Here is a 27,986-nt window from a genome sequence, read left to right as displayed (position 1 = left end):
TCTGAAAAGTTCTTTGATAAAGGAAAAACATTTGATCAACTCATTTAAACATCTGGATAGAAATATTTAGATCCTTGTTCGCTAGTTTAATGGTCTTTTAACCATAAATATATTTGCCTTCCAACTACAAGCAGCCCCATTCTGTTTTTTTTAGAATAGCCCCTTCCCCAGCAATCTCTTCATACCTTAGTATTTTAAAAGAGTTGAGAATTTCTGAATACAATAGTGGCATACTATTCATAGCTGCTGTATTCTGTTAACCCTGTATCCATTCAATTCAAAAACTGACACATTAATCATGTTAGTTAGAAAGAAATTCAAGTACCAGTTTTTATTGGACATAACTTCATTTAGAACACTTGATAATAGATACTTGCTTGAGAACATTGCTGTGGCAGTTCTATTATATACCAGTCATGTTGGAACTGAAAATTGCTATCCGTTTACTAGGGATGTGAAAAATATTCCATGCATGGAACTGCTACTTTTGAGTGTCCTAGGCATGAATTAATTCAGAAAGGAGAGTTTTGGGGCATGGGAGAGAGTGGAAAACCCAGGAATATTGGTGGCAACAGGAAACAAAGTGCAAATATCAGGAATGAGCTGCTGAAGTGGATATTTCCACTGGAAGCTAAAGATGTGGCAGTAGCTAGCAGGAAGTAGGGCAAGTGAGACATTGGGAAAATAGATAGGTAGCCTGCCACAAGCCAGGAGGGGAAAAAGGCCTGGCATATCGGCCTTGCCCAACTTACCCTTAAAATCCTTTTGAATTTTGTTTCAGCCCAAACTCTGGTCAAACAAAATATTCCAAATTTTGGTGTGGCTGAAATGCCACCCACTTGAAAGGGCTTAGCACAATGTGTTTGTTTTGGGTTTTAAAGAAAAGCACACTTTCTTGTAATCAGTATTTTGATATTGCTTCCTTCAAGTGTTTTCCAGTATCTTGTGTAGAAGTGTGTGACTTCAAAAACCATGGTCTTAAAATCTTTCTGCTGCTCTGCTTGCTACTGCTCTAATATTGCCATAAACTTTAGATGGAGGACTTCCTGTAGAAGAAAAAAGTACATTAATACAACTGATTTATAGATAATGATACTATATATATATTAAAAAGCAAAAGATCTAGTTTTAATTAGTATAATAAAAACTATTAATAAACTTGATTTAAAAATAGAATTTTAGTTTTCAATGCAAACTCTTATAAGGCTGCTGCGTCATACATTCTTCTGAGCGAGATAGGCATTGTGAAAATGTTTGTGTGTGTGTATGCATTCATGTATATGTGTGTGTGTGTGTGTTGTATTTGTGCTGATAAATAAAAGGGCAACATTAAAAATAAAAATATGGTTTTCTGCCTGGATGGTCCTCTGTAATGAGCCGAAGGACAGAAAGGGGGAGTAGTGAGCTCCCTCCCATATTTGGGCATACCTGGGGTTGTAACACAAATACATACCTATTTCCCTGGCCTAGCTGATAAGGAAGAGAGCCTGCGGCTTAGTGGCAATTACATCGGCCTAATATGCAATACAGCCCTGGTTCGATTCCCAGTAAGGGTATGGCTAGCTGATGAGACCTAAATAGGTTGAAATAGATCTATACTAGTCTCCCTTTATTTATTTATCAGCACAAATACAACACACACACACACACACATTATATAAATTGGTACAGCTTAGGCCTTTTTTCTAATTAGAATACCCCTAAATGAAAACATAGTAGTTTACATTAAATATAAAATCCTATATATTTAGGTTAGAATTTAGATGCCAGATGCAGAACAAGGGTAACAATGAAGGCCACTGATGAGCCATTAGTTTGATGATATAAAAAAAATACTTCATTTCCTGCTCCAAAAATGCCTTCCAGTGTGACATATATGGAATGCAGCAATTTTGTGCCATCCCAGTTTTTCTGTGTTTGATGACCTACCCTTAAAAACTGAATTGTATAGAGAAACAGTTAGTAGTTATGTACTTATGGCTCCTGATCCATTGATCATTGTTTATAGTCCTTTATATTATCCCTTCCCCTCATAGAAATGTCAAGTTACATTTCTCCAACCAAAAGCACTTGCTACTTGCAAATCTTTGCTCATTAACTGGCTATTCAAAATATAATGTTAACAAAAGGAATACAAGTTTTACCTAGAATGAGATTGCAAATGGCTGTCCGTGCCATTTTAATGTTCTGGAAAGATCCTAAAATGTGAACTTTCCTGTAATTAAAATTAAAAGATTTCTTCACATATGTTTAAGATACCGAACTTCTGAATTTTTATTCACTATACAATCTTATATAGCATTTTTATACAAAAGCAGCTCCAAGCTAAATTTACTTTCATAAGGACAAGTGTCAGAAATTGGATCTACTTTGCCTTTAAAAATGTTCATCACATGATGCCATCTCCATTTATTCATTTCACATCCACTTTCCTGAACCTCTGCTGGAACACACTGAATGTCTTGAGGCTCATTAACTCTTCAATATTTGCTTCTCTTACTGCATTATAATACAATTACCATTCTACTTTTAAATATAGTTATACAACTCATTACCCTTTGGATCATTTCTAAGATCCTTGCCATTTTACTTAATATCTTCAATAATAGCAGAACTTTTTAATGTACTTAAAAAGTTCTGAAAATTCAAAGAAATATTTAGAGATATATCTGGCTTGAAAGTAGCTCATGTTGAACTGTGTATCATAGTAAATATCAGAAGTAGCTCACAGAAAATATTTTATGACATTTTGTATTATAGAATGCTTTATGATTATTTTTATCTCACATTTTATAAAATTTGCCAAATTTCAATTCCATGGGAGTTATGGCTCTGGATTTTGGATGTATTCTGTAAAAGTTAGCTAATTTGAGGTACTTTGACTCAAAATCTATTGCCCTATGTTTCATCCAGTTAAAGTTGTAGTAGTATATAGATACAGCTGCTATAGACACTGAGACACACACACACACCTGATTGTGATATTAAACAATTTGAAATAATGCTCCTAAACCTTTTCTATTGCTACGTTTGTTTTTGTAGTATGTTGGCTGATGAGGGTTACAAATCTTGACAGCTTGAATATTTTTGGAATCTCTGAGCCAATCAAATCCAGGCATTATCATTATATGAGTAATAACAATGCAGCATATCTAGAGAATTCATCTGCCACAAGTGATGCATGCAAGCATATCAATTTGTATATTATACTACAGCCAGAAGATACACTGTAAAGTCCTTAGGGAGATAGTTTAGAAACATGAAATATAAATATAAATGTTTTGTGTTTTCAAGGCAGTATTTAAAATATCATCATGGTAGTGTCTTGTTCCTGGGAATTTATCAGTAGGATCCAATAAACTGAAGATTTAGTTTCAATATATACAGCATATATAATAAGCATGGCAAAATTATAGGCTCTGCAATTGCTTAAAAAACACAGAGGGCTATTACACTAAAACCTGGAAGTTTATTAGCCAAGATTCAAAATTTAAAGAATTGGGAACTGTATAAGACTTACGAATCTGCAAGAACTATTCGTGTCCTTGTTACATTTTCAATAGTAAATTTGGTTTTTCCTCCTTTTCCAGCAATTCTTCCTATTGCTCTTGAAAGATGATCTCCTTTTAAAGGTTTGACTAAAGAGAAAATGTTGTTTTAATTATTTGCCTTTTCCCTGGGCCATTTGTTGGAATCCAATGTGATTGCTAAATCTGAGTACTGTTCACTTAAGAATAAGTGAGATCCAGTTATTTTTAAATATATATATATATTTCAAAAAGATTCACAAAGTTCTACCACTTATTCCCTCCATATTTTAATGGACAGGATTCTACCATTTTCTCAACACTTGTCTCAAGTACACTAATGAAACAAGGCAACCCACAGAAATGAAATCCAAACCTTTGTTGATACAGAAAGTCTGCTAACAAATAACATTTAGAAATATATATGTATACATATAGAGAAACAAGTTTTCGAGAGACTGCTGAAATCAGACTAAATTCCATAACTAATCACAAATCATTATTTTAGTAACATAACGATATACTTCTAACAACGGTTTTGCTGTTCAATCTGTATTAAAGTTTCTTATGATAACTCAGCAGAAGGCCTAACAGGTACAATACAAAATAGTTGATCCTTTAAAATTTCAATATATCTTGAAATCCACAAGGCAAGTTACAAATGAAGGCTGGCTGGCAGTTTTAACTGAAAAATGGTTCAACTAAAAATTAATCAGTGTGAAATGATATTTCAGACCAAGCAATGTGAATACCTGTTTCAAAATTATTTTCAGGTTATTTCAGATGTATTCCTATCAATGAACAACAGTTCTATATGCATCTCACATCCCCTAATACCCATTATTGTTCTGATCTTTTGATATATTGATTTTCATACTTACCATCTGTTACTTCAAATGATTCTAGAAAAAGCTCATCTAATCTGATTAATGCAAGTGCATCCTGAAAGAGAAAACATAGCAAACAATGTTTTTTTAAATAATTATGATTTAAAAAAATACAGGATCAAAAACAGTCACTAGTAAGTCAGCATATGGATTCTCTAGCTTTGCATTACCAAAACATAATAAAATAGGTTAGAAATCTGAAATAATGGACAATAATACTAAGTTCCCTAATATGCACACTTATATAAATATTCCAACGAATACCTGCCACTACATACTACCACTACTACATACTATCCTGCAAGTAATCAATTGGCAGGAAATTACCTGCCAATTAAAATGTTCTTATCCCATGGGTTTTACCATCTCAAAATACTTTCCAGATCTTTTCTCAATTTATTTGCATATGCTAGCGGTACACTTGCCCAGGCAAAGTAAAAGCAAGTTTTGACACTTCATCTTTATTGCATATGAAACCTCATCTACTGAGACATTTACTTAGATAATTTATAATTTATATAATTGCTGTTATCACCTAGGTCAGTGGTGGGCAACCTTTTTTTTCAACTGAGCCAAATCTCGCCAAAACCACAATTGAAATTTATTTGGAGAGCCGCATTTTTAAAACCGAAAATACATAGGATGGTACACTGTTTTTAGTTTCAATAAGTTTTTATTGAGAATATTCCGCATGCAAGTATCCACATAGGTGGGGAGGATACAAATAACACAACTAATAAAATAAAAACTTTAGAACGATATTATTTATCGATAACGTTAAATTCCATAAAATTTGCCTTACAATGTAGAGAAAATTGCATCCTGACAATGACTGACAAAGTCACAACCACTAATGTGAACATTGGCCTTGCATTTCCTTGGATAGTTTGAGTAAGTCAGGTTTGTATGTTGTTGCTTTTAATTTCATCTCCCTCTCCCACTTTCTTTCTTTTTTTCTTTTTCTTTCTCTCTCTCTCTCTGGCTCTTTGTCTCTCTCTCCCTCCCTCCCTCTCTGTCTCCCTCTGTCATTTTCTCTGGGTGTCTATCTGTCTGTCTCTCTCTCTCTGTATCTCTGTCTCTCTCTCCTCCTTCCCCCATCTCTGTCACTCTGTGTGTGTGTGTGTGTGTGTGTCTGTCTCTGTCTCTCCCTCTGTCTCTCTCCCCTCCCTCTCTCTCTGTCACTCTGTGTATGTGGGTGTGTCTGTCTCTCACTCATTCACTTAATCACTCACTCTCTGTGTCTCTCTCTCTCTGTCTGTCTATCTTTCTCTCCCTCCCTCCCCCTCTGTGTGTGTGTGTGTGTGTGTCTGTCAGTCTCTCTCTGATTCCCTCCCTCACTCCCTCTCTGTTCCTCTCTCTGTCTGTCTGTCTCATTCACACACACACACACAGACACACACACACACACACACACACACTGTGGTCACCTTGTTGAGTGTTCCAATCACATTTGAAATGTGATTGGAACACTCAACAAGGTGACCACAGTGTGTGTGTGAGTGAGACAGACAGACAGAGAGAGGAACAGAGAGAGGGAGTGAGAGAGGGAATCAGAGAGAGACTGACAGAGACGAATCAGAGAGGTACTTTTAACTACCTGGCAGCGGCGTTTTGGCTTGGGGGGCTCCTCAGAACTTCCCAAGACTTCGGAGGGAAGTTTACAGCCCTCCCTCGGAACGCTTCGGAGGGAAGCTTCTTCAAAAGCCCTGGCGAGTGACAAGAAGTCTCCCAGGCTTTAATTTGCCGAGCTGTGCGCACGCGCCTGTTTTCCACGCCGTGGAGCAGCGGCGAGATTCTGCGCGGCGAGCGATGATTCCGGGGGCCATCCGGGAAGATGAGGAACGCGAGGGGGGACCCTGCCCCCCCACTGATGGCCCCCGGAATCATCGCTTGCCGCCCAGAATCTCGCCGCTGCTCCACGCCGTGGAAAACAGGCGCGCGCGTACAGCTCGGCAAATTACAGCCTGGGAGACTTGTCTCGCCGGGGTTTTGCAGAAGCTTCCCTCCGAAGCCCGAGAGGAGGGAGGGAAGCGGGCGCCCGGCACACAGAAGAGCCAGATTAAAATGTTTAAAGAGCCGCATTTGGCTCGCGAGCCGCGGGTTGCCGACCACTGACCTAGGTAATGTATAAAAGGATAAAACCCAGAAAAAACACATTACAAATAAATGTAAAACTTTTCTGTACAGATTCAGCAATTGGGATCACAAAATATTGAGCCCCTCAGTTAATTATCCGGAAAGAACAAAATTCTCTCCCCCACCCCCCACTCCATGAAGACACTTCTTAGATCTTTTCATTTAAAGTATCAGCAATATTCATTCATTCAATATTCATACAATGAACTACGGTAGACGAGAACTTACCTCAACTTGAAATCCTAGTATAAAAGCTTTTACAAAATCAGCTGCTTTTGTCAAAGCACCTATGTCTTTTGTTTCTTTACAAGTCTAGAAAATAAAATAAGTCTTAGAATTTAGGACGTGATCCTTGGGGAAGATTCATAAAATATTACATGAAGCACCACAATCAACTCTCCTAAATATTTAATTCAAATCTAAATAACAATTTATAAGCTATTAACACAATATTCTATTGCTTCTACTATATAAGACTATATTGACACTGCTAATGAATTTTAAAAATCCCTCCAAATCTGTATGGAAAGAATTATTATAAACACATTCTATGTTGTGATTGCCTAAAATGAATTGATACATTAATTTCCAAACATTTAGAACTGACTTTTCCAACTCTAATAGATCTAAAATGCTATTTTAACAAACTAGCAAGTGATGTCCATTTTCTGAGATTAATAAAAGAAACTAATTATGAAAGCATTCTTTACAGATTCAAATACAGATGTCAAGTATCACTGGGCCAAAATAACTAGTGAAGTTGTGAATCAACATATTGATCTACTCTTCCACATTTACCAAGGACAAAAACAGAAGGGGGAAATTTTTGTTTATCCATGCCAGTAACATCCAAGTATAATTGCAATATAATTTGCTACTATCAAATCTGTAACATGTTCTGGGTGCCAACCAGATAAAAAATTCTCTTTGTGAAAGATCTGCAGAAAGTTATAGGCTCCTATTTAAACCATGCATATTTGTGTTATCTATTTACTGTATATTTGAAGGATTATTTATTTCATTGGAATGCCTTCTCACATAATGTAGCATTGGATTATTTGGAATTTTTATTAACCAAAATAATGAGGCTTATTAAGGCTTACTGCATTAAGGTGATAATTTGTTTTAACAAAATATTTCTAATGCTAAAAAGAAATTTAGAAGTGATTTTTTTCCCAACAGCAGACACAAAAAAACAAGATAGTAAATTTTCAGAAATACTAAACTTATTATTTACCTTTATCTCTACATTCCTTGTTTTTAAGTTAAATCTAATCTGAAGCTGCAAATGTTCTACAATTGGTGTAAAAATTTTCATCCAGTTCTCTTTCAACGGAGTATATCTATTTGCTGGTACAGGAATTTTTCTCAATTCACCTTTTCCACACTAGAAAATATAGTAACCATCACAAAATAAAATGTTAAGCAAATAAAATTATTCAATGTATTCATTTTATTTATCACAGTTACATATAATAAGCTAAAGAAAATAAAAGCAATGTAAATAGTTTTTTTCTAATATTAGGTGTATCAGAGATTCTTGCCCTTAAGGTCCTACCATATTCAAAATTAGAGAGCTGTGTTAGTTTATGCTATTATTAGTCTCTTAGTCCATCTTATACAGATCTAATAAAAACCCTGATTTCTATATACACTATGTATGATGAACTCAGTCACCCTATAACAGTACACTAAGGATCAAATAGAAATTTGTTAAGAGACACTAAAGTAACGTAAAATGATAAAATCCTTTGCTTCCAATCACAGGGCATTGCAAGTAACCAGCATTTTATCTTGCACCAGGAAGCATACTGGCCACCAGAGCAACTCACAAAGCAGAGGTGTTACCTGGGCATACTAAGGCAGGCCCATCATGCATTTTGCACCAGTTGACAGCTTCCAAGAGGTTTTCAAAGGGCAGCCAATTGTAGAGTGCACTGCTGTACCTAAGCCAGTGCCTAGAACATGAATGGCCATCTGAACCTCTATCCCACCCACCCCCATCAAAGGGAGGGAGAACTCTACAGGTGCACAAGTATGGGATCCACCATCCTGGCTCGGCCACAGGTCATTGACAAGGGCGACTAATACTTATCTCAGTACTAAATCCTTGCCTGAAATCTAATTTGGATTTCCACCAAAATAGCTTTTGTCTCCGAATGAACGCCAAAGGGAGCAATGGGAAGATTGGGGGGGGGGGGGGGGGGGTTTGCCTACATTCTTACACACCCACCTTACCCACCCACAATATAACTATAATAAATCAAGCTAAAGGTTAAACATGAGCTTAAAACCCGAGTAAGCCACGTTCAATTGGAATGTGGCATTGAAACGCCCGCAGCTTAACCATTTGTAAATGCTTGCCATTCCTATTTCAAAAGGCAATGCCTTTCCCTCGAGAAACGGGAGGGGAAAACGTAACCTGCTCCTAGACATTAAGAAGGGATTCCCGGCGACCCTTTTCTACTTTGGCCAGTCCAGCGCAGCCACACTAGGAGCCACTTACTGCGAGGGCTTCCCCGCTAAGAGGGGGGAAATCCGGCCGCTTCCGAGGCACCGGGCTCTCGTTCGTGTCCATCTGGGGCTCCCGGCGCCTCTTCCGCTTGAGGACCTTCGTGAAGCCTTCTTGGGGAGTGTGCGTTTCCATCTCCGTCGGCAGCCGCTCTTGACCAGAGGTTTCCATCTCCACGCTTCGCCAGATCTATCTAGCACGATATCGACAGGAAGAGGCGGGGCTGCGTCTCGGGCCGCGCAAGACGGCCGCTATAGAAACCTTCCTTTTCCTCCAGGTCGCACTCTATGGTTGGAGGTCGCGCTCTCTTTCCCTGTCCCTGTTCCGCCCTATACTGGAGAAATAGGCGGCCTAACCTTGCTCCTCTCGCGCCCTTGCCTGGGAGTTTCAGGTGGTGCTGCGCAAAAAAGGAGCATGGATCGCAACCCTCGGAATCTCTATGACGGAGGTCTTCAAACTTGGCAACTTTAAGACTTGTGGACAGCTATGCTGGCTGGAGAATTCTGGGAGTTGAAGTCCACAAGTTTTAAAGATGCCAAGTTTGGGGACCTCTGCTCTATGATCTAGTATCCCGGATGTGTTGCCCTCATGTCGCTTACGCATGCGCGCAGACGCTGAAGCGGGCGGCGGGCGGCGAAGGTTCCGGCACCGTCGGGTGCCGTTGGGCGTTAGGGGCGGGTTCTTGCCGTCATGTCGGCAGGAGGCTTGCTGGAGAAGCCGCAGATCATCGCGCATACACAACACAGCTTGAATTACACTGTCTTCGATTGCAAATGGGTGCCCTGCAGCGCTCGCCTCCTTTGCTTGGGCAATTTCCCGCGCGGCACCGGCGTCATTCAGCTCTACGAGCTGCAAGGCGGCCGCCTCGTCCTCCTCCGTGAAGTAAGGAAGGGAACAAAGCACCGGGCTGCAGCCCCGGTTCTCCCGCAGGAGCAGCAAGAAGCCCATGAATACCAGCCTCACTCCCAGCAGCGTATACTTGCCAACCACGGTGTTAATTTTGCTTCCTTGCCCGGGCCTCGGAATGCTTTCCTGGGCTTAAGTAGAAGCTCAACCGTGGATTCCCTTAGTTTTGTGTTTTTTCGGCTGAGATCGAGGGATGATATATTATTTCCAATAGAAGAGAGAATATGTGTAGCTCAGGGTTGAACTACCAAGTCCTTGTGCTCTCTGGGCTTGATTGTTTGCACGCAGGTGTTTCATTACCCAACTAGGTAACATCATCAGTGCTAGTGAGTGTGGGGCTTGCTCCCTCTTCATGTACAATAACATGCCCTGTTAGAGTTGGTGGGATGTGGTTTTCTCTTTGGTAGTTCCTTGATTAGAAGGTTTTTTTTTTGCTTTATTGTTTGCTTAGTATTAATCTCTGCGTATCTAGATGTGGGTTACTGGAGGAAATGCATTCTGGTCTTTTTTATTTCCTTTTTTTATTGTCTTTTGAATGGTATGTAAATGTGTCTGCCTATTTTTCTGTATGTGTCATTTAATGAAGTTTTATCATTTACCAAATGAGGTATCTCGGGATTGAGGTCTTGTATGAATTATATACGTTTATCAAGAATTAACATGAGGAATTGGCCTCTATCACTCTTCATATACTTAGTAAAGATTGTCCTATGTTGGGGGCACCCACATTCATTTTCTTACAAGTAGGATGCCTGGAGTTTGCCTCCCCTGGCATTTAATTGCAATGTAGCATTTGTACAGAGTCAGAAGCATGATGCAAATGCATGCACAAGGCGGAATAGGAAAATGGCTGAAAGATTATTGATCATTTCAGTATTAACCTTTTAATACTGGAAGGCTCAATTCCAATTAATAGAATACGTACAATTGCCCCTTAGAATAAATAGTGAAGAAATATATATAGGTAGTTCTCGACTTAAAAGCATTCATTTAGTGACTGTTCAAAGTTATAATGGCATTTATTTATGACCATTTTTCATACTTATGACCATTGTAGCATCCCCATGGCCATGTGATCAAAATTCGTATGCTTTGCAACTGGTTCATAGTAATGACAGTTGCATGTGATGTCATGTCATGTGATCCCCTTTTGCGACCTTCTGACAAATTCAACAACCATGAATTCATTTAACAACCATGTTACTAATTTAACAACAGCAGATTGAAAAACAGATTCACTTAACAACTGTGGCAGGAAAGATGGTAAAATGCAGCAAAACTCATTTAACAACTGTCTTACTTAGCAACATAAATTTTGGGATCAATTGTGGCCACAAAGATTATCTGTATTGATATTAGTATCTTTTAGCTATGTCAGCACCCAGTATTTGGCAAAGCAGTATGTGTTAAGAAATGAGTAATAAAGAATGCCACCAGTGCTCACCATGGAAATTGGCATTAACTGTTCTTGTATACATAACACTCTACTAAACACAGTGCAGTTAATTACTGTAGCCATAGCAGTGTAAGAGATGCACCACCTATTGGACTTAAAAAGCTTTAAGGACAAATAAAATCCTTTTCTATAGTACATATTGACTTTGTAGACTACAAAATACAATAATTAAATCCTCACAGGGAAACACATCACTTTTTGCTACTTCAGGGAAAATGAAATTAGGATTTAGTTGCATTAGTTTCCAAAAACAAGCATATTTATAAGAGATTTTGTTTTAATATGAATGGATCAGCATGAATGGCATTGATGAATTGTTGGCAGAGTTGAAATAGGATATATCTCTACTTTGAAATGAAGTGTTCTCTAGAAGATCTACATCCTTTCCCTAAACTAGCTGGATGTTTTGTTTTGTTTGCAACTGAAGTGCATGCAAAATATACTGGCTGTGAAGAAAAGTATGTGGAAAAGCACAGTATATTAGTATATATCTTATAGGAAATGTGGGATCTATATTTTTTGTGGACTTAAAAAAAAACCACCAATCATCTACAAAAACATAATAAATGTAAGGTTGGGGAAAAATAAATAGATGAAGCTGCCCATATAAAGTGGAATTGTGAAGACAAGCAACAGAATATAATTGCATGTTTTTACAAAGCAGTTCATCTTGTCTCAAATGTTATAGGAAATAATTGCATCTTAACTTGATTTTCTGTAAAGAAATTGGATTTTATGGATCTGGCAAACTTGAATGTTGATCATTCAGAATTTAATGGTATCTTTCTGTGTATAAATTTATAGAGATTAGTCCTGTTAAACACATGTGTGATTTGTAAGGAATGTATAGGTAGTTCTCGATTTACAAGCACAAGCATAAAATTTCCATTGCTAAGCAAAACAATTGTTAAGTGAGATTTGCTCCATTTTACAACCTTTCTTGCCCCAATTGTTAAGTGAACCATTGCAGTTGTTAAATTAGTAACATGGTTGTTAAATGAATCTGGCTTCCCCGTTGACTTTGTCAATGTTGCAAAATGTGATCACATGACCCTAGTACATTGCAATCCATTATAAATACCTGCCAAGTATCCACATTTTGATCACATGACCATAGGGATGCTGCAACGGTCGTAAGTGTGAAAACTCATCAGAAGTCACTTTTGTCAGTGGTGTAACTTTGAACGGTCACTAAACAAATGGTTGTAAGTTGAAGACTTACCTATATTTAGAAGCTTGAGATACGAATTGCAATTAAATGACTTCATGCTAAAAGGTGTCATTTACACTTTTTTTTTTTTACAAATTTACAAATTAAAGAGATTTAGTAGTAATCTAAAAGCAAGCAGTGTACTCTTGTTTCTCAAAAAATTAAATTTGAAATGTATCCTGTTTATTTTTTCAACGAGGGAAACTTGGATGGCAGCTTCTATTTTTTCTGTTTCATGTCTATTTAGATTATGCATTTAGATTATGCATCTAGAAAGAACGAGGCTAATAATTTGTAAATAGGTTCAAAATAAATTGGAGAAAATAAAGGAGAAAGTGCATGGGAGAAGCAGTCTTTATGCCTTTGCAATGATAAGCTGCTTTGACTTATTTAGAATTCTTCCCCAAAAAGTGTATAGAATTGCAATTTTTGTATCCCAAAATCTAATTATTAAAGTCAAACCTGTTCATTCATTTGAACCCTAATGGAACTAAAAAAAAGTGTTTAGACAATGTTTGACTCTAATATTATCTAACAGGTAGAATGAGAAATAAATTGAAAATAATAATAATTCAATGTAAACATTTCTCTATTTCCAGATTGAAAAATCACGACCTATTAAATGTGCAACCTTTGGGGCTGCTTCTTTGCAACAAAGATACTTAGCTACTGGAGATTTTGGTGGAAATTTAAATATATGGTAAGAAATGTTCTTTTTGCAAATTTTAAAGATATGGCCTTATCTTTTATTGGATAACTTAAAGTCATTGTAAAACCAGTATTGTTCACTGTCTTAAATATGCATAATTTAGAAGTGTCAAGTTTTTAGACAACAATAAAACATTCACTTTGAAGAAGACTGAATTAATTTTATTATCTTTTATGGTTGTCTTTCTGAATCTTCCAGCCACAATTATAAAGTATATTTTTAAGCCCAGGTTAGTTTTCAGACTTATCTGTGATGCAGTACAGGTAGTCCTGATTTATGTTTCATCATTTAGCAATCATTCAAAATGGCAACCTACCTGCAAAAGGGGGCTATGACCGGTTTCTGAAGTTATGACAGCTGCCTCTTGCTCCTCCCATCATACGTCCATACTTTAAGTCTCCACAGCATGGCTGGTTGGTGACATAACCGAACTGATTTATGACCATTAGAACATGTGATTATAATGGGCAATTTATGATTTAGGACCGTTGTAACATGTGATTGTAATGGGCAGGCTCCATTATGATCATATGTGAAGGACTATATAATAAATGTTTGTAAAAACATTTTTTTAAACCTCGCATTATAACTAAATTATAATTTTGTATCTTTCCATTTTACATCATGAGGGTATTAACATATTTTCTTTCGACTTCTGCCATGTTTTAAAGAAGAAATATGTTAGTATTCTGTATTCTGTGTAGTAAAGACAAATGAGCATACTGTATTCTGCAACTGTTACTTTCTTGCCATTGGCTCTTTCATCAGAAAATTTATAAATGGCACTAGGTAACAATTTGATGACTGGTGTGCCATGTATGAATAGATGAGCCTAGTTTTTAGATTTACACATTAAAAATAGTTCTGAAGCACTTTGAATCTTTTGCAAACATGTTTCTCTACTACTCAGTAAAAGCAGTCGTCTTTTTGAAAGTTTCTATATGATTCTTAAAAAGGTGGTTACTTCAAGAATGATATTTACCTTAATAAATTGATTCCTTAAAGGAGCTGCATCTTTTCTCCGATCTTATAGGTCAAATTAGGAAATTGTAAAACTTTCAAAAAGATGAGAATGACAAACTCCTTCCATATTGCCATATTGCAAAACTGTGATATCCATGTAGTTGTCAAGAGATGAACTCTAGATGAAGGAATGTTTATGAACAAACAACAAAGTAACAATTCCATTTTTGCTGTTTAGGAATTTGGAAGCTCCAGAAACACCAGTATATTCTGTGAAGGGGCATAAAGAAATCATAAATAGCATTGATGGAGTTGGTGGTCTGGGAATTGGTGAAGGAGCCCCAGAAATTGTGACAGGAAGTCGTGATGGTAAGTTAGTCCCCTTGCAATGTCATCAAAGGCGAGAACAAAGGAAGTAGATTAGAATAGAATATACATAATTTAAATCTGTAAAAACTGCAATGTTATGAATTAACTTTGATTTTAAATTTAAGATCATCTTAACTTTAAATTGAATGGAAAATACATAGTGATGAGTTCCTTATGGGTTTTTTTCCCATCACTATCAAATCTGAAAATCTGCATTCACATGCTATAAACAGGCAATTTCAATGAGTAATACATTTGGTTTGCATTCAATACCAAATATTATGATTTCTCCTGGAAATGATACAGTTCATTGGCTGAACAATATAATCTTCAGTGAGCAACCCCTGTGAACATAATAGAAAATCTTAATTCTGAAACAGATATATAAGTTTCTTAGGGTTTCTTATACAATAATACCCATTTTTCTTAAACTGAAAGAGAGATGAGGCCTCATGCAAAAAGAACAAGCTAAGGCAACTTTTCAATAAACCGTTTTCTAAGAATTAAAAACACTGAATATTTTAAGCATTCAATTTGAATGCCTATTTCTGAGTTCATAAAATGGACTACATATACTACTTTTGCAAATGAGGTCTTTTAGGGATAGAAATAATTGTGTGGCACCTTATTGGTAGGATTAATACTTCTATGACATCTAATGTTTCATAGCTTGAGTCATATAATCACTTTTTAAATGAGTGGTGAATTCTGTACAGTACATGTTATCTTAAAAACAAATTCCATGTATAGATATTGATGGTGAGAAAGTGAAAAATGTTTTTAAGAGGCATCTCATTGTTAAAAAAACAGCATGAGATAAAAAATATCCCTTCACCTCTTATACTCTGCCTAATCCCCCCTTGAAAAGTTGAACAGAGTTTAACACCAGGTTTAACACCAGGCACATAGGATGCTGTATTAACTATCCATGCCTTGGAGAGTAGGCCATTGTCCTGGCTCATTTAGCATGAAGTCTGCTCCCAGCTATTCTCTGGCCTGGGATTGGTGGATGGGTTGATTTTGCTCTTTTGAAGAGCAATGTAGCTTTTCCTGTATAATATCTTCAGAGCTGCTAGAAGGAGACCAACCTTCTCAGTAGAGGGAGAACAAGATTGATAGAGATATAAAAAGATGAGAGACAAACATTTTTGAGTTCTTGGAGAAAAGATGAAATATAAATCTAATAAATAAATATGGATGGGAGAGAACATGTAAAAAGAAGACAGAAGAATGACAATTTGTGTCCATATGTTGACCATCATCTCCCTGGCAATTTCCCTAAATGGCAGAAGGTGATATTTTGTTCCTGGCCTGTCTAGTTGTATGCCTGCAGCTCCAGCAAATATATTTGCTGTAGATTTTTTCCCCTAGATGGAGTAGCAATTACTCTCTCTAGTGGGAGGCAAAAGCACCAGTCCTTATTCAAAATTCTGCATGCTATTTTGAAGAAGTTTTTGAACCTTAGGTTTTTTTTTTCATATTTTTGTAAAAAGCTACTGTGTGGCTACATCTCAGGCTTTGTAAAACGATACAGTTTTGAAATAAATCAGTGTAGGTATTGCTTTAAGCAGAAGATCACTGAAGTTCAATGTTCATGCTTCCTGTAAGATATTAATACATGTTTTCATATGTCAGCTAATGAATAAATTTGGTTGCATATAGTTCACACTTCATTGAGACTATGACATAATAGATCTGGATTGCATCCAAACATTAGAGCAAGCAAGTTAATTTGGTCAGCTTTCTCAAACTGCAACCTCCAAATATGATGGACTAATTTCCCACTATTCCCAGCCACAGCCAAGTTAGCTGGGATTCTTAGGAATGGTAGTGCTGCTTGTTTGGAGGCCATTAGATTGGCAAAAACTGATTAGATCTATAGGTATAGGAATATTTTATTGATCACAATTGAGAGCAGAACTTCCATTGCTAAGCAATGTGGTTGTTAAATGAGCTGTGCCTAATTTTACAACCTTTTTTTGCTGTGGTCATTAAGTGACTGAGACAATTGTTAAACGAATCCAGCTTCCCTCATTGACTTTGCTTGTTGGAAGCACCTAAGAAAGTTGTAATTGATGATCATATGACTCTAGGATCCTTCAACTGTTGTAAATATATGCCGGTTGCTAAGCACCCAAATTTTGATCAAGGAACTGTGGGAACATTGCAATAATCGTAAGTTTGAGGACTGGTCATAAGTTACTTTTTCATCACTTGTAACTTCAGTCATTAAACAAATTGTTGTAAATCAAGGAATACTTGTATTTAGAGAATTTTAAAAGTATGACCTTACCGTATAAAGTTTTTTTCCTGTGAAATTAAGTTATCACTATTACCACATTTATTAAACAAGCAAATATTTTTGGAATATCAATGATAACAAGCTTCAAATTTATTTTTAATACAGCAGATTCTGAATGTTACAACTCCAGCTAAGCAGATTAAATTTGCTGATCATTGCAGTTTATGCCTGACATTCCATAGACATTTTTCACTGGCATAAAATTGGTTATGGCATTATAGGCCAGCCTTTTTCCATGTGAGAGTCCTCAGTTGCCATATGATACGGTTACAAGATTCTGCAATAAGATCTACATATGCTGTATGTTCTATTTTGAGTCTCCATCTAACAGGATTTTCACATAAGTCATTAGAGAGCTGGAACAAACTGATAGCTACATGTATGAAATGAAAAAAAGAGAAACACAAAATAAGACAGTTACGAAAATCTAAGACTGATTTATAAAGTATATTTAAGCTGGTAGTATTTGGCTGACTGTCTGGGAATAGAAACATTCAGATCTGTTAAATCCTTGAATGGGGAAACTCTGGAAAATACGAGAGCTATAGATTAGCCTGTGAAGCTGAAAATATCCCCAAATAAGGTTATGACAAGGAAAGGCAAGGAGATATTTACTTAGAGATGTGCCCAGTTCAATTTCATATATGATCCCCAGGTAAAAATTTTTACTTTTGGGCACCAACTTATATTTCCTGGGGAGGGAAGATGGGGTTCAGGGCCACCAGGATAACTATGAACTTGTTCTAGGGCAGTGCTTCTCAATTATTTTCTGTCATGCCCCCCCTAGGAAGAAGAAAACATTTCGCGCCCCCCGCGCGACTAAATAGTATCATTTGTCTATAAAATTGTTATAAGTACACCTCTGCATAACACTGTATCCTTATTAACGTATAAGAGAATAAAAAAAGAAAGAAATGTGGATCAATTTACAACAAAGAATAGCTTTATTAACTGTAGCAGAAAAGATTTAAAGCAGCACAGGATTTAAAGGAACACAATATTAAAAAAAACTTTAACCTGCAAAACAAAAATATATAAAATAATTTGAGCTGAGCCCCCCTTTACGGAGCCTCACGCCCCCCCTGGGGGGCCCGCCCCACTATTTGAGAAGCACTGTTCTAGGGGAACATAGGCCCAATTCATGTAGGCAGCCTCACATTAGATCTGATTTGTGTCTTTAAGCAGCTAAAATGTAATCAGAAGACAGAACATTGCATTAGTTCTTTGTGATAGTCAGATCACGCTCTGGTTTCCATGGTGGCATAAACCTCTGCAGGAAGAAGAGAGGACCTCTGACCTCTCTTCAGTCAGAAGAAATTATAGAAACATGGCTCATCAGAAAGACATTTGGGGATGGATATGATCATGCTTACATAATGTTGGCACACCAGACTGACTGAAATGTTATCTTTTATTAGTAATATTGTCAGTCATTGATAATTTTTGGAAATGAAGAGGCATAGAGTAGAAGTTGTAGAAAGCAAAATGGTAATCTCTTTTTATACTGTTACCAAGAAAACTACATGGATTTATTTGTGAAGTCACCAAGGGATAAATTAAACCCAGACTTTTTTACACACAGATAACTCTGCACGCATATGCATAATGTTTTCTCAAAAGTAAGCTGAAAGTGTGGTGTAGAATAAATAAATACAAATTAATTTGATGGTTGCAGGAACAGTGAAAGTTTGGGACCCAAGACAAAAAGATTTTCCAGTTGCCAATATGGAACCAGCACAAGGAGAGAATACAAGAGATTGCTGGACAGTTGCATTTGGTAGGTCTGAGTTTCTAATCCATTCATGCTATATAGAAATTGACCATGGAATTTACCTTGCTTCTCATTACTTTGTTCTCTGAATGGCTGTTTGCCCTTTTTAAAAAAAATGAAAAAAAAGTCTTTAGGTTCTTACACAAATGTAATATTTCTCTGATATTCATTAAAACAGCCGTTTTTTCAGGCTTCAAAACCTGAGAACACTGTTGAGCGGTGTTGAGATGCTTACATTTGTATGCAGAATTTGTGCTCTTGAAACAATAAACTGTGTTTGTGCATGGTCCAAAGCATTTCTTCAGAATAATTTTCAAATAATCCACAGTATTACCGAATATCACAATATTCCTTTTTTCAGATCTGACACAGAAAGCAAATGCAAATTATTGGGGAAAGTTGAAAATTTTGTTTGAAATTTAGCCCATAAAATTATTCCTCTAGAAATCAACCTATTACCTTTAATCCTTTCCAGTATCAAACAGAACGTTTGAATCAAACGACCAGTTTAAATACTCCAAATCCTATTATTCACGCAGAAAATGTGTACATTAATGTCTTGTTTAAAATAACATATAAATTCTGCGATTGCTACTTCTTTTGCTTTAATGCTATGATTTGTCTATTTCATTGCAAAACTGTTTTACTAGAAATGTATTTCCTTAAAATTGGTGTACAAATACAGGATTGTTAGACTAATGTTTGGTTATTTTATTGTTGATTCTTTATTTGAATACTGTCATCGTATTTTAATTAGGCAATGCATATAATCAAGAAGAACGGGTTGTATGTGCTGGTTACGACAACGGGGACATCAAGTTGTTTGACCTTAGGAATATGACATTACGATGGGAGACCAACATCAAGAATGGGGTTAGACTTTTTTTTTTCTTCACAAATTTTCTTCACAAATCTTCGTAGTTCTGTGGGGATGGTTAACATTTTAGAGTTTTTGTTTGTTAGTTAATCAGTTTGTTTTACCTGACTATTAGACTAGCACTATGGTCAATCTGTAATGGAACATTATGCCAGACCAAATATTCTTTAAATAAACATGAAAATCAAAATAAATTGTAGTTTCAGTGATACTATTAAATGACAAATTCAGAAATATTATTGAAGTGTAAAATGTTTTGAAATTGTATAATTCTTGATTCCATTAGGGATAAGCAGAGAACTAGAAGAGGATGCAGCTAGCTATTCTCTGTCTAGATCAGGAGTGTCAAACTCAAGGCCCGTGCCCCGGATCCACTCCATGGGGTGCTTAAATGTGTGGCCCATGGGGCCAGCCTGAAAATAAGAACCAGCCCGTGGTGCCTCTGCTGGCCAAAATGGGCCACAGGGGGCGCAGGCAGGCCGTTTTTGGCCTTCACAGCCTCCTACATCAGTCTGGCGGCCAAAAACAGGCTGTGGGAAGGGGGTGTTTATGGCTCCCACTGCCGCCTCCAGCAGTCTGGCTGGGACGTGTTTTATATATTTTTTTCTCCGCCCCATGCACTCTATCTTCCTTTCTGTTGGCTGTTTTACACATGATTCCTGGTTTCATCCAATATTGTGCACATATTCAGATCTGCTCCTATACAAAAGAGTCAAGCCCTATAGCAGCTGGGGACTCTACATATCTTTAAACTCTACGTTATGGAATTGAGACTATTTGTGCCAGAAAGTAAATCTCCCTTTGTCTGGAATAGCTTTTTTGAATGCAAAGGGGGGAAAATACATCTTGGGCCTGTGTCAAATGCCATGGCCACACTCACCCTGACCACACCCACGATGACCATGCCCACTCCAGCCCTCCAAGGTCAAACACAACCCTGTTGTGGCCCTCAATGAAATCGAGTTTGACACCCCTGGTCTAGAGTATGCACCCTTGATAGAATGTGCTTCTAAATAAACTGCATTACAGTTCATGTAATGAACTCATATACATATAGTACATTAATGATATGTTATTCAGTTGTAATTTATTGGTTGCTTGCTTTAAATTTCTAGGTCTGTAGTGTTGAATTTGACAGGAAAGATATAAATATGAACAAATTGGTGGCTACATCGCTTGAAGGAAAATTTCATGTTTTTGATATGAGAACTCAGCATCCAACTAAAGGTTTTGCTTCTGTTTCAGAGAAGGTAAATTATTTTGTTTAAAAAGAGGTTGCTAATTTATAGTGGGAGGTGTTCTCTTGCCACATGCCATTGAAGGAGGGGATGGAGGTAGAGGAGGTTTTTCAAAAGCACTCATGCCCCAATCCCTGAAATATTTGTCTCATACAAATCTAAATTGAGAATGAATTGGAATATTATTCTTTTAGCTAATAAGGTTAGAAGCCTTTGAGATGTGGAGAACACTTTATCTCAAGATGCACATCTAATCTAGAAAAAGGAGAATATGTTTGTATTTGTATCTAGCCTTCTCTGTGGAAAATGTACATTGAACAAGATGAATATCTCCCAGAAGGAGTGCTACAACTGAATGAGCAACCTAGAAGAGTCAAATATGTATTTACATATTGAGCTAGGTAACTCTGCTATTAAGCAATTAATTGTGGTTGTGATGAATCCTGAGTTGTCTTGTATTTCTGGAAGAACTGTAGAGAGAAAAATGTTTTCTTATTCACCATGGGCTATGTGCATTGGAAGAGAGACTTTTGATGCTTCCATTTTCTTCTCAGCTTGCCCAGACAAGAAATCAGACCCTTCTTTGCATTCTCTGGCTGCATCTCCATAACTGTTTCACTCCTTTTTGTATCCAAGAACTTGAGAAGAATAAGGTCTGTCTCCTTCACCAAACATGAAATGAAACTTCCCCCAACTTCCATCTTTGTGACAAGTAGAAAACATAAGGGAAAATCTCTTTCATTTTACAGAATTAGGTACAGGCATGTAACTGCCAGAATTACAACAACTTCTAAACTCAAGGGCTCATGCTTCTTAGTGATTAAATAAATGTGTGCTCATTCTTTGCAGCCCATTAAAACTGGGGCACAAACACAACTTTTTAGGTATTTCTAATCATTCACTTTACTGGTTTTTTTGAGTCTTGATTTCAGTTTGTTAAAGAAAATTATCAAGAAATCTCTTTATTTTCTCTCTCATTTTATTACATAATTTTGTTGTCAGGCTCACAAGTCCACTGTGTGGCAAGTTCGGCACTTACCACAGAACAGAGATGTCTTTGTGACAAGTGGAGGAGCTGGAAACCTTCATCTCTGGAAATAGTAAGTATTTTACTTTCCATCAAAGTTATGTTTTTGAGTGATGCAAATGTTGTACCTCTTGCTGAAGTACAGGCATATAACATTACATTGCAAGTACCGTGTTTCCCTGAAAATAAGACAGGGTCTTATTTTCTTTTGACCCACAAAATATGGCTTGGGCCTTATTATCAGAGAAGGGCTTATTGTTTTGGGGTTGCCGGGTAGCTGCTCCCTTGCGAGCGGGTTTCCGAAGAGCTGGGCACAGCCTCAGGGGTGAAGCAGCCATGAGATGACCACGCTCATGAGCAGCTGCTCGGCAAACACCCTCTCCAGCTGGGCAGAGCGCCATTCACTGACCTAGGGGGTATCCCTAAGGTGCCAAGCCACGTGGCGCTCTGCCTGCCCCCCAGCTCCCGCGGATGGGCACATTCGGGATACACCTAGGTCAGTGCATGGAAGTCTGCCCGGCTGGAGAGGGTGGTTGCCCGACCGCCTGTTCCACCCCAACTTGCATGCCTCCCAGCCTCACCATGCCCTGGCTCAGCTCTCCCTGTAGGGCCAGGGCACCGCTGCTGCCGCGCTCCGAGCATAACTTCTTCTCTGGCTTCCAAACTCCAGAACTCGGCTTCCGATTCTTCCAGCAGCGGCTGCTCTAGGAGTGCGCTCTATGGTTGTGGGTCGGCTGCCATAGGACAGAGCGACATTCACTGACCTAGGGGGTATCCCTAAGGCGCCAAGCAACGTGAGTGCCTTCCCCCTGGCTCCCGCGGCTTGGCGCCTTCGGGATACCGCTAGGTCGGTGAGCGGTGCTCTGCCTGGCTGGAAAGGGGGGGGGTTGTCCAGGGGGGGTAATTTTCAGGGGGGGCTTATATATTTTTCCACATGAAAAATTTGGCAAGGACTTAGTTTCAGGACAGGTCGTATTTTCAGGGAAACACGGTACTATATATTTACACTTACAATAGAACAAAATCGTAGAAGTATGCAATTAAGTAATTAAAAGACAAAAAAATCAGTTTGAATGAAGTGTTTCTAACAGCAACAACTTAGAAATCAAAATATTGATTAAAATTATATAAACTCCTCAGAGAATAAAAATAAAAGGTGCCAATCCCTCCTCCACCTCTAAAAAAAATCAAAACAAGAAAAAACAGGCAGACATTAGTGAGATGCAAATTACCATTGAAAGATCTACTCCTGGCCTTTCCTTTGAGCATACCTCTTTCTTTTGATCTAACACATGATCAGAAAGTTATTCAGAAGATAAAATGCAATGGCACTTGGAAGCCATCATGAGGCTCTGGGAGAAAATGTAGGAAGTTAGAATAAAACAATTTGCATTGTACATATTCAAGTGGTTTTAACCTTTTTATTTTTCCAACTTTAGTGAGTACCCTGCACAGCGCTCTAAGAAGGATTCAGAAGGAACAGAAATGGGAGTAGCGGGTTCAGTTAGCCTTTTACAGAATGTGACATTATCAACCCAGCCAATTTCGAGTCTTGACTGGAGTCCTGACAAACGTGGTCTGTGTGTCTGCAGCTCATTTGACCAGACTGTGAGAGTACTCATAGTCACAAAATTGAACAAAATTTGACAGGATTTCTAACAGTAAAAAACTTCCAACTGTGTCCTTGAACAAACTGGGAACTTTTATTGAGAAGACACAAGATGTGAAAAAGTTTTCATCAACTCTGGATTCTACATTTCTAGAAAATGCACTTGTAGTTTAACATATTACGACCTATTCACTGTTATAGATGCTTTAAAATCCAAGCTACCTTACGCTTATTGTAGAATTATTGCAATGTAATCAATTTTCTTTAAATGAATTATTTTAATTATTTTGAATTCGTAAGTACTAATACCGTGTTTTGGATTACACTGACTAAAATTTGAACAGCTGTTTTAATAGATTAAATTTGTTCTTTTGTTATTGACTACCTGTTTAAACATTAACATATGTGTTCAGATCAGTAAATATTCTACCTTTAAAAACAAATGTCCTTAAAATGTGTGATTATTATAGATGTTAATCGGATTTATGTCATTTAAATATATAGATGTAATTTATCTGATATGTTTATATAATTGTTAATAGGGTCAAATAAAAAAATGTATTTTTTGGATTATTTAAGTAAAATGATTTTAGATTGTGTGAAACAGCCAAGAGTATAGTCACCCTGTCCTCTAGTGGGAAATTGGGCATATTACAGAAAAATCAAGCAAGATAAAACAGGGTTTGTGTGACAAGCATTGAAACAAGTATGTCAGAGAAACTACCTATAGGATTTCCAAGGGTTTATGAAGAAATTGTTATCAGTGGCTTGTATTATGGCTTTGTGGTTGTATGAACCACAAATCACAACCCCTATAGATAAATGGTCAGCACATTATGTGAAATGTAATTAACTGGGTTAATTGAGCTATGATTATATTAATCATGGATAAGCCTTACATGAATTTAGTAACACTGAACACAATTAGTCAATCACTTTTTAATCTAATGTACTAGCAAACAGTTTGGTTAGTTTATGATTCAGAGCGTCTTTTAAATCCAACAACAGCAACAATGATTTATTAAATAATTTATTGTGCTGACTAAGTCACAGTGATTCATTAGATTGAATACAGCCTCATTTATAACGGGTTCTGCAATAAATAGCAGTTCCCTCTTGTACAAAAGGATTTTATTTGTCTGCTTCGGTACAAAATCCACATTTTAAACGAATTTAGAAGTCAGTTTCTGGAAGGGGTGAATATGAAAATGAGAATATGAAAAATCTCAACTTTTGCTAGCTCTTCAGTACAAAAAGCTGATATTTTTCAGTAAATGAAAAAAGCTTAACTGCAGTTAATTTAACTAAAAGTTTTATGGCAATGTTCTTCCCCTCCAGTATTTCTTGTATTATCAGATAGAAAATCAAAAGTGGAAAAATGGGATCAAGAATGTTCTGATGTACATTCATCACAATGGTTTTTTCTTATTGGCAATCTAACAGAAATTATTACAAATTATTTTCCTTTCAGTTCATATGTCCAGACTATGTAGCTATTTATCCTTGAATAGCAGGAATTCATGAGATTCATGAGCTCTCCCAGTGTCTCTAGAATCAGGATGGTTTCTTTTGCTAATCCAAGTTGGGAATCAAATACAGTGATTTTTTTAAAAATAGCTGTATAAAATTGAAATATATTTCAATGCTGGTTAACATTTTCCCCCAATATGTTTCTTGGAATGTAAATTAGTAAAGGTCAAACTCTTGCCCACTTCCCTGAAAGTCAAAATTTACAGTATTGTCACAAGATGCTGATAAATCTCTCCTGGGTCCCTTTTGTTCATAATTTATTGACCAGACTACAGTAAAGTCAGAAATTAACACCCTAAAACCTACATCTGTATGTAAAGGAACAAGTATAAGAAATGCTACTGCAGATGCAACCAAGTAGACTTCAATTATAGAGGTTGAGCTAGTGAGGCATAGGAAGGTTGGGGTGAAAAACAAGGGCCCAGTGGTGGGAGAACTAGAGGATTCAAATAAACAGCAATTGGGATTATGGATAGCTACCATTCTGTAATATACATGAGGAAAAATATTGTCTTGGCAAATTGCTGCTACTGAGTGAAAGGTTAGAAAAGCTGATGTTTCTGTAGCTGCACTTCTACTTGATTAAGACTACTTCTATGGGCTCAAGTGCCTTTCTATGGGTTCAAGGGCAAGCTGCAAGAAACAGTAACAAAGGGAGATTCCACATGTGTATTAGATTTTTTTTTTAAAAAAGAACAGCAAACATTCAGGGAAATGAGGTCTCTTACTACATTTTTCTCTCTTTTTGGACACTTCAATTTGATTTCCTGCACCAATTGGCCCCTTCCACCTCACTGATCTATGGCAGATGTATTCTGAAATACTAACAGGAGGGATAATAGAAGATGGTGTAGAGGAGGGGTGCTAGGACTCCCGAAATGTGTATTTGTGAATCTTAATCTTCCATTAGGGAAGCATTGAATAAGATTGAATAAATAGGATGGCCAGTATCAGGATCCAGATTAGGAACCCTTCACTGTTTAAAAATAATAATAATGGGTAGAAATGTTTCAAATAAAATGAGTCAAAAACATTTTCTGGGGAAGAGAGCTGATATTCTTTGATATTCTGCTTAAAATTGATTTAATGACAAAAAATGAATGTGTGACACAATAAATCTTGCACTGCAAGAAATCAGTTAACATTAAATTTAATTGTATAATCTTTTCTAATTTGTTTCTAATTTATCACTTAGTATTTTCTTTTTTCTTTTTAAACGTTTATTTACCAAGCTTGTTTTTCACCCCCCCCCCCAAAAAAGATGTAGGTGCTAGATTAAATTCTGCCATTTAATCTATCTGATGTCCAAGAGACTTCTTTTAATATGCACTAACTAGCTTTATCTCAGCATGAATCTCTTTTCAGCTATTTTTCAAACAAAGAAATGCTTTAATCATTAAGTATAAACTTTAAAAAAAACACTAAATAATGTTTGTTCATTTGTCTTATTTCTACATTTAAAGTTCTATAAAAAGAGGCGAACTTTGGGAGATAGGACATCTTCCTAATACAATTAAAGCAGAGGGAAATACAATTATATGGCTCATGGGTTAATACGAGGTCATGCACGCAGGTTTCTTCACTTGAGTTATATATGGCCTTCTGTTATATGCCTACATATGTACAAAATATGATTGAAAGGTATGGCACACCGTTCTTTTCATATTTAGATCTTTGAAGGTTCACTTGCAGTTATCTTTTTTTAACTCTTCTCAATTTGCTGTTTACACAGCTTCAACTATTACTTCCGATCTCAACTGTGATAGCCCAGACACATGTAGTTTGTCATTTTGTACATTGGTTGATATCACACTTGTGTCCTGTACATTCCATGAAATATGTCTTTATTCTGGGAAAGTCTTTGTGAGAACTCAAGCATACAGAGCTAGAAGTGAATAGATCCTATTTTCCTTTCTTGTAGTTGAAATATGATGTACATTTTTTCTAGGATTAACTTAAAGAGAATTGGCTTCCTGCACGATTTCCCTGATGTTATCAGGGCCTTGCAGAAGGGCGACAGATTTGGGGCCAACCTGGTCTCAAGTGTTGTTCCACCACATATTGCAACAGAAAAAGCTTTCTCCCTGGATCCTGCAGGTGGCACTCTTAAAAATTGATGGGTTTCATAACACGCCTCCCCTGCCAAGTTACTTGGAGGACAGGTAGTTATGATCAGGCAGAATCAATTTCCCAAGTAACTTGGCTCTATGCCACAGCATATGGCAAGCAATGCAGCTTCCGAAAACAGAAATGTAACTTGTGGACATTGAGAAGTGCCCATCACTGCCCACACTGCTATATTTTGTACCAAACTCTGTTTCCATATGCTCTTCAAGGACAGATTAACGTAGAATGCCATTGCAGTAGTCCATCCAGCATAGCCTGCCCTCCCTAGGAAAGGGTGAAATTGGTACACAAAGTAAAGCTGCACAAAGGCTTTCCTGATCATGGCCATTATCTATTCCACAGTCATAAGTGAAAGAAGCTTACCTAATTGCCAAAGTAGGTTGGTGAAACCCCACTGATAATTTGGAGCAGGGAAATACTTCCAGGAGATAAAAAATTCCTGGAACCAAGGGAGGTCTAAAATCCAAAGCCACTCAGTCTTAGGGATGACTTAGGGAGACTTCCGGTTTGCTCGGAGGGTCGTTTTGAGCCCTCCGAAGGCTTCAGGGACTGTCCGGAGGCTTCCCTGATGCCTCCGGAGGGCGTCCGGGGGGGCGGGGGAGGCTGTTTTCACCCTCCCCAAGCTCCTATAATGCCTCTGGAGCCTGGGGAGGGCGAAAAAAGCATGTAAAAATGGGGGAAGAGCCTGTAGTGCATTGTTGCATTATGTTGGCATTATGGGTGCGGCACGCCCACACATGACCCCCCTGCGCTCCCCCCACTTATGGCACGCAAGCCAAAGGTTTGCCATCGCTGGTCTATAGGGTTTCCTCCAAGGTCCCTTCCAACTC

At 37.4% G+C, this 27,986-nt stretch overlaps 2 protein-coding genes across 2 annotated transcripts; one reads left to right on the top strand and one right to left on the bottom strand.

The window, feature by feature from the left end:
- Positions 1-301: 301 nt before the first annotated feature.
- PNO1 (partner of NOB1 homolog) lies at positions 302-9,637 on the bottom strand. The gene is made up of 7 exons (XM_081944102.1): positions 9,057-9,637; positions 7,788-7,937; positions 6,779-6,862; positions 4,409-4,469; positions 3,521-3,638; positions 2,145-2,215; positions 302-1,046 (listed from the first exon to the last, which is right to left on the bottom strand). Exons 1-7 carry the CDS (start codon positions 9,231-9,233, stop codon positions 979-981), a joined length of 729 nt encoding a protein of 242 aa, XP_081800228.1. The 5' UTR covers positions 9,234-9,637; the 3' UTR covers positions 302-978.
- Positions 9,638-9,701: 64 nt separating this feature from the next.
- DNAAF10 (dynein axonemal assembly factor 10) lies at positions 9,702-23,776 on the top strand. Its single transcript, XM_081945587.1, has 8 exons — positions 9,702-9,944; positions 13,234-13,334; positions 14,545-14,675; positions 18,653-18,754; positions 19,506-19,621; positions 20,741-20,875; positions 21,866-21,963; positions 23,330-23,776. Exons 1-8 carry the CDS (start codon positions 9,753-9,755, stop codon positions 23,535-23,537), a joined length of 1,083 nt encoding a protein of 360 aa, XP_081801713.1. The 5' UTR covers positions 9,702-9,752; the 3' UTR covers positions 23,538-23,776.
- Positions 23,777-27,986: the final 4,210 nt, after the last annotated feature.

Source organism: Natrix helvetica (genome assembly GCF_964273705.1).
Source record: "Natrix helvetica genome assembly, chromosome: 2".
Taxonomy (NCBI): domain Eukaryota; kingdom Metazoa; phylum Chordata; class Lepidosauria; order Squamata; family Natricidae; genus Natrix; species Natrix helvetica.
The sequence above is the reverse complement of the archived record's forward strand: the minus strand, read 5'-3'. Positions and strand labels throughout refer to the sequence as shown.

Bases quoted from the DNA above. Each gene is read 5' to 3' on its own strand.
- PNO1 (XM_081944102.1), bottom strand. From the start codon at position 9,233: ATGGAAACCTCTGGTCAAGAGCGGCTGCCGACGGAGATGGAAACGCAC. The intron at 2,216-3,520 runs GTAAGTCTTATA...TTTTAATTACAG, and splicing joins CGAATAGTTCTTGCAGATTC to GAAAGTTCACATTTTAGGAT. The intron at 1,047-2,144 runs GTAAAACTTGTA...TTTCTTCTACAG, and splicing joins CATTTGCAATCTCATTCTAG to GAAGTCCTCCATCTAAAGTT.
- DNAAF10 (XM_081945587.1), top strand. From the start codon at position 9,753: ATGTCGGCAGGAGGCTTGCTGGAGAAGCCGCAGATCATCGCGCATACA. The intron at 9,945-13,233 runs GTAAGGAAGGGA...CTCTATTTCCAG, and splicing joins GCCTCGTCCTCCTCCGTGAA to ATTGAAAAATCACGACCTAT. The intron at 14,676-18,652 runs GTAAGTTAGTCC...TGATGGTTGCAG, and splicing joins TGTGACAGGAAGTCGTGATG to GAACAGTGAAAGTTTGGGAC.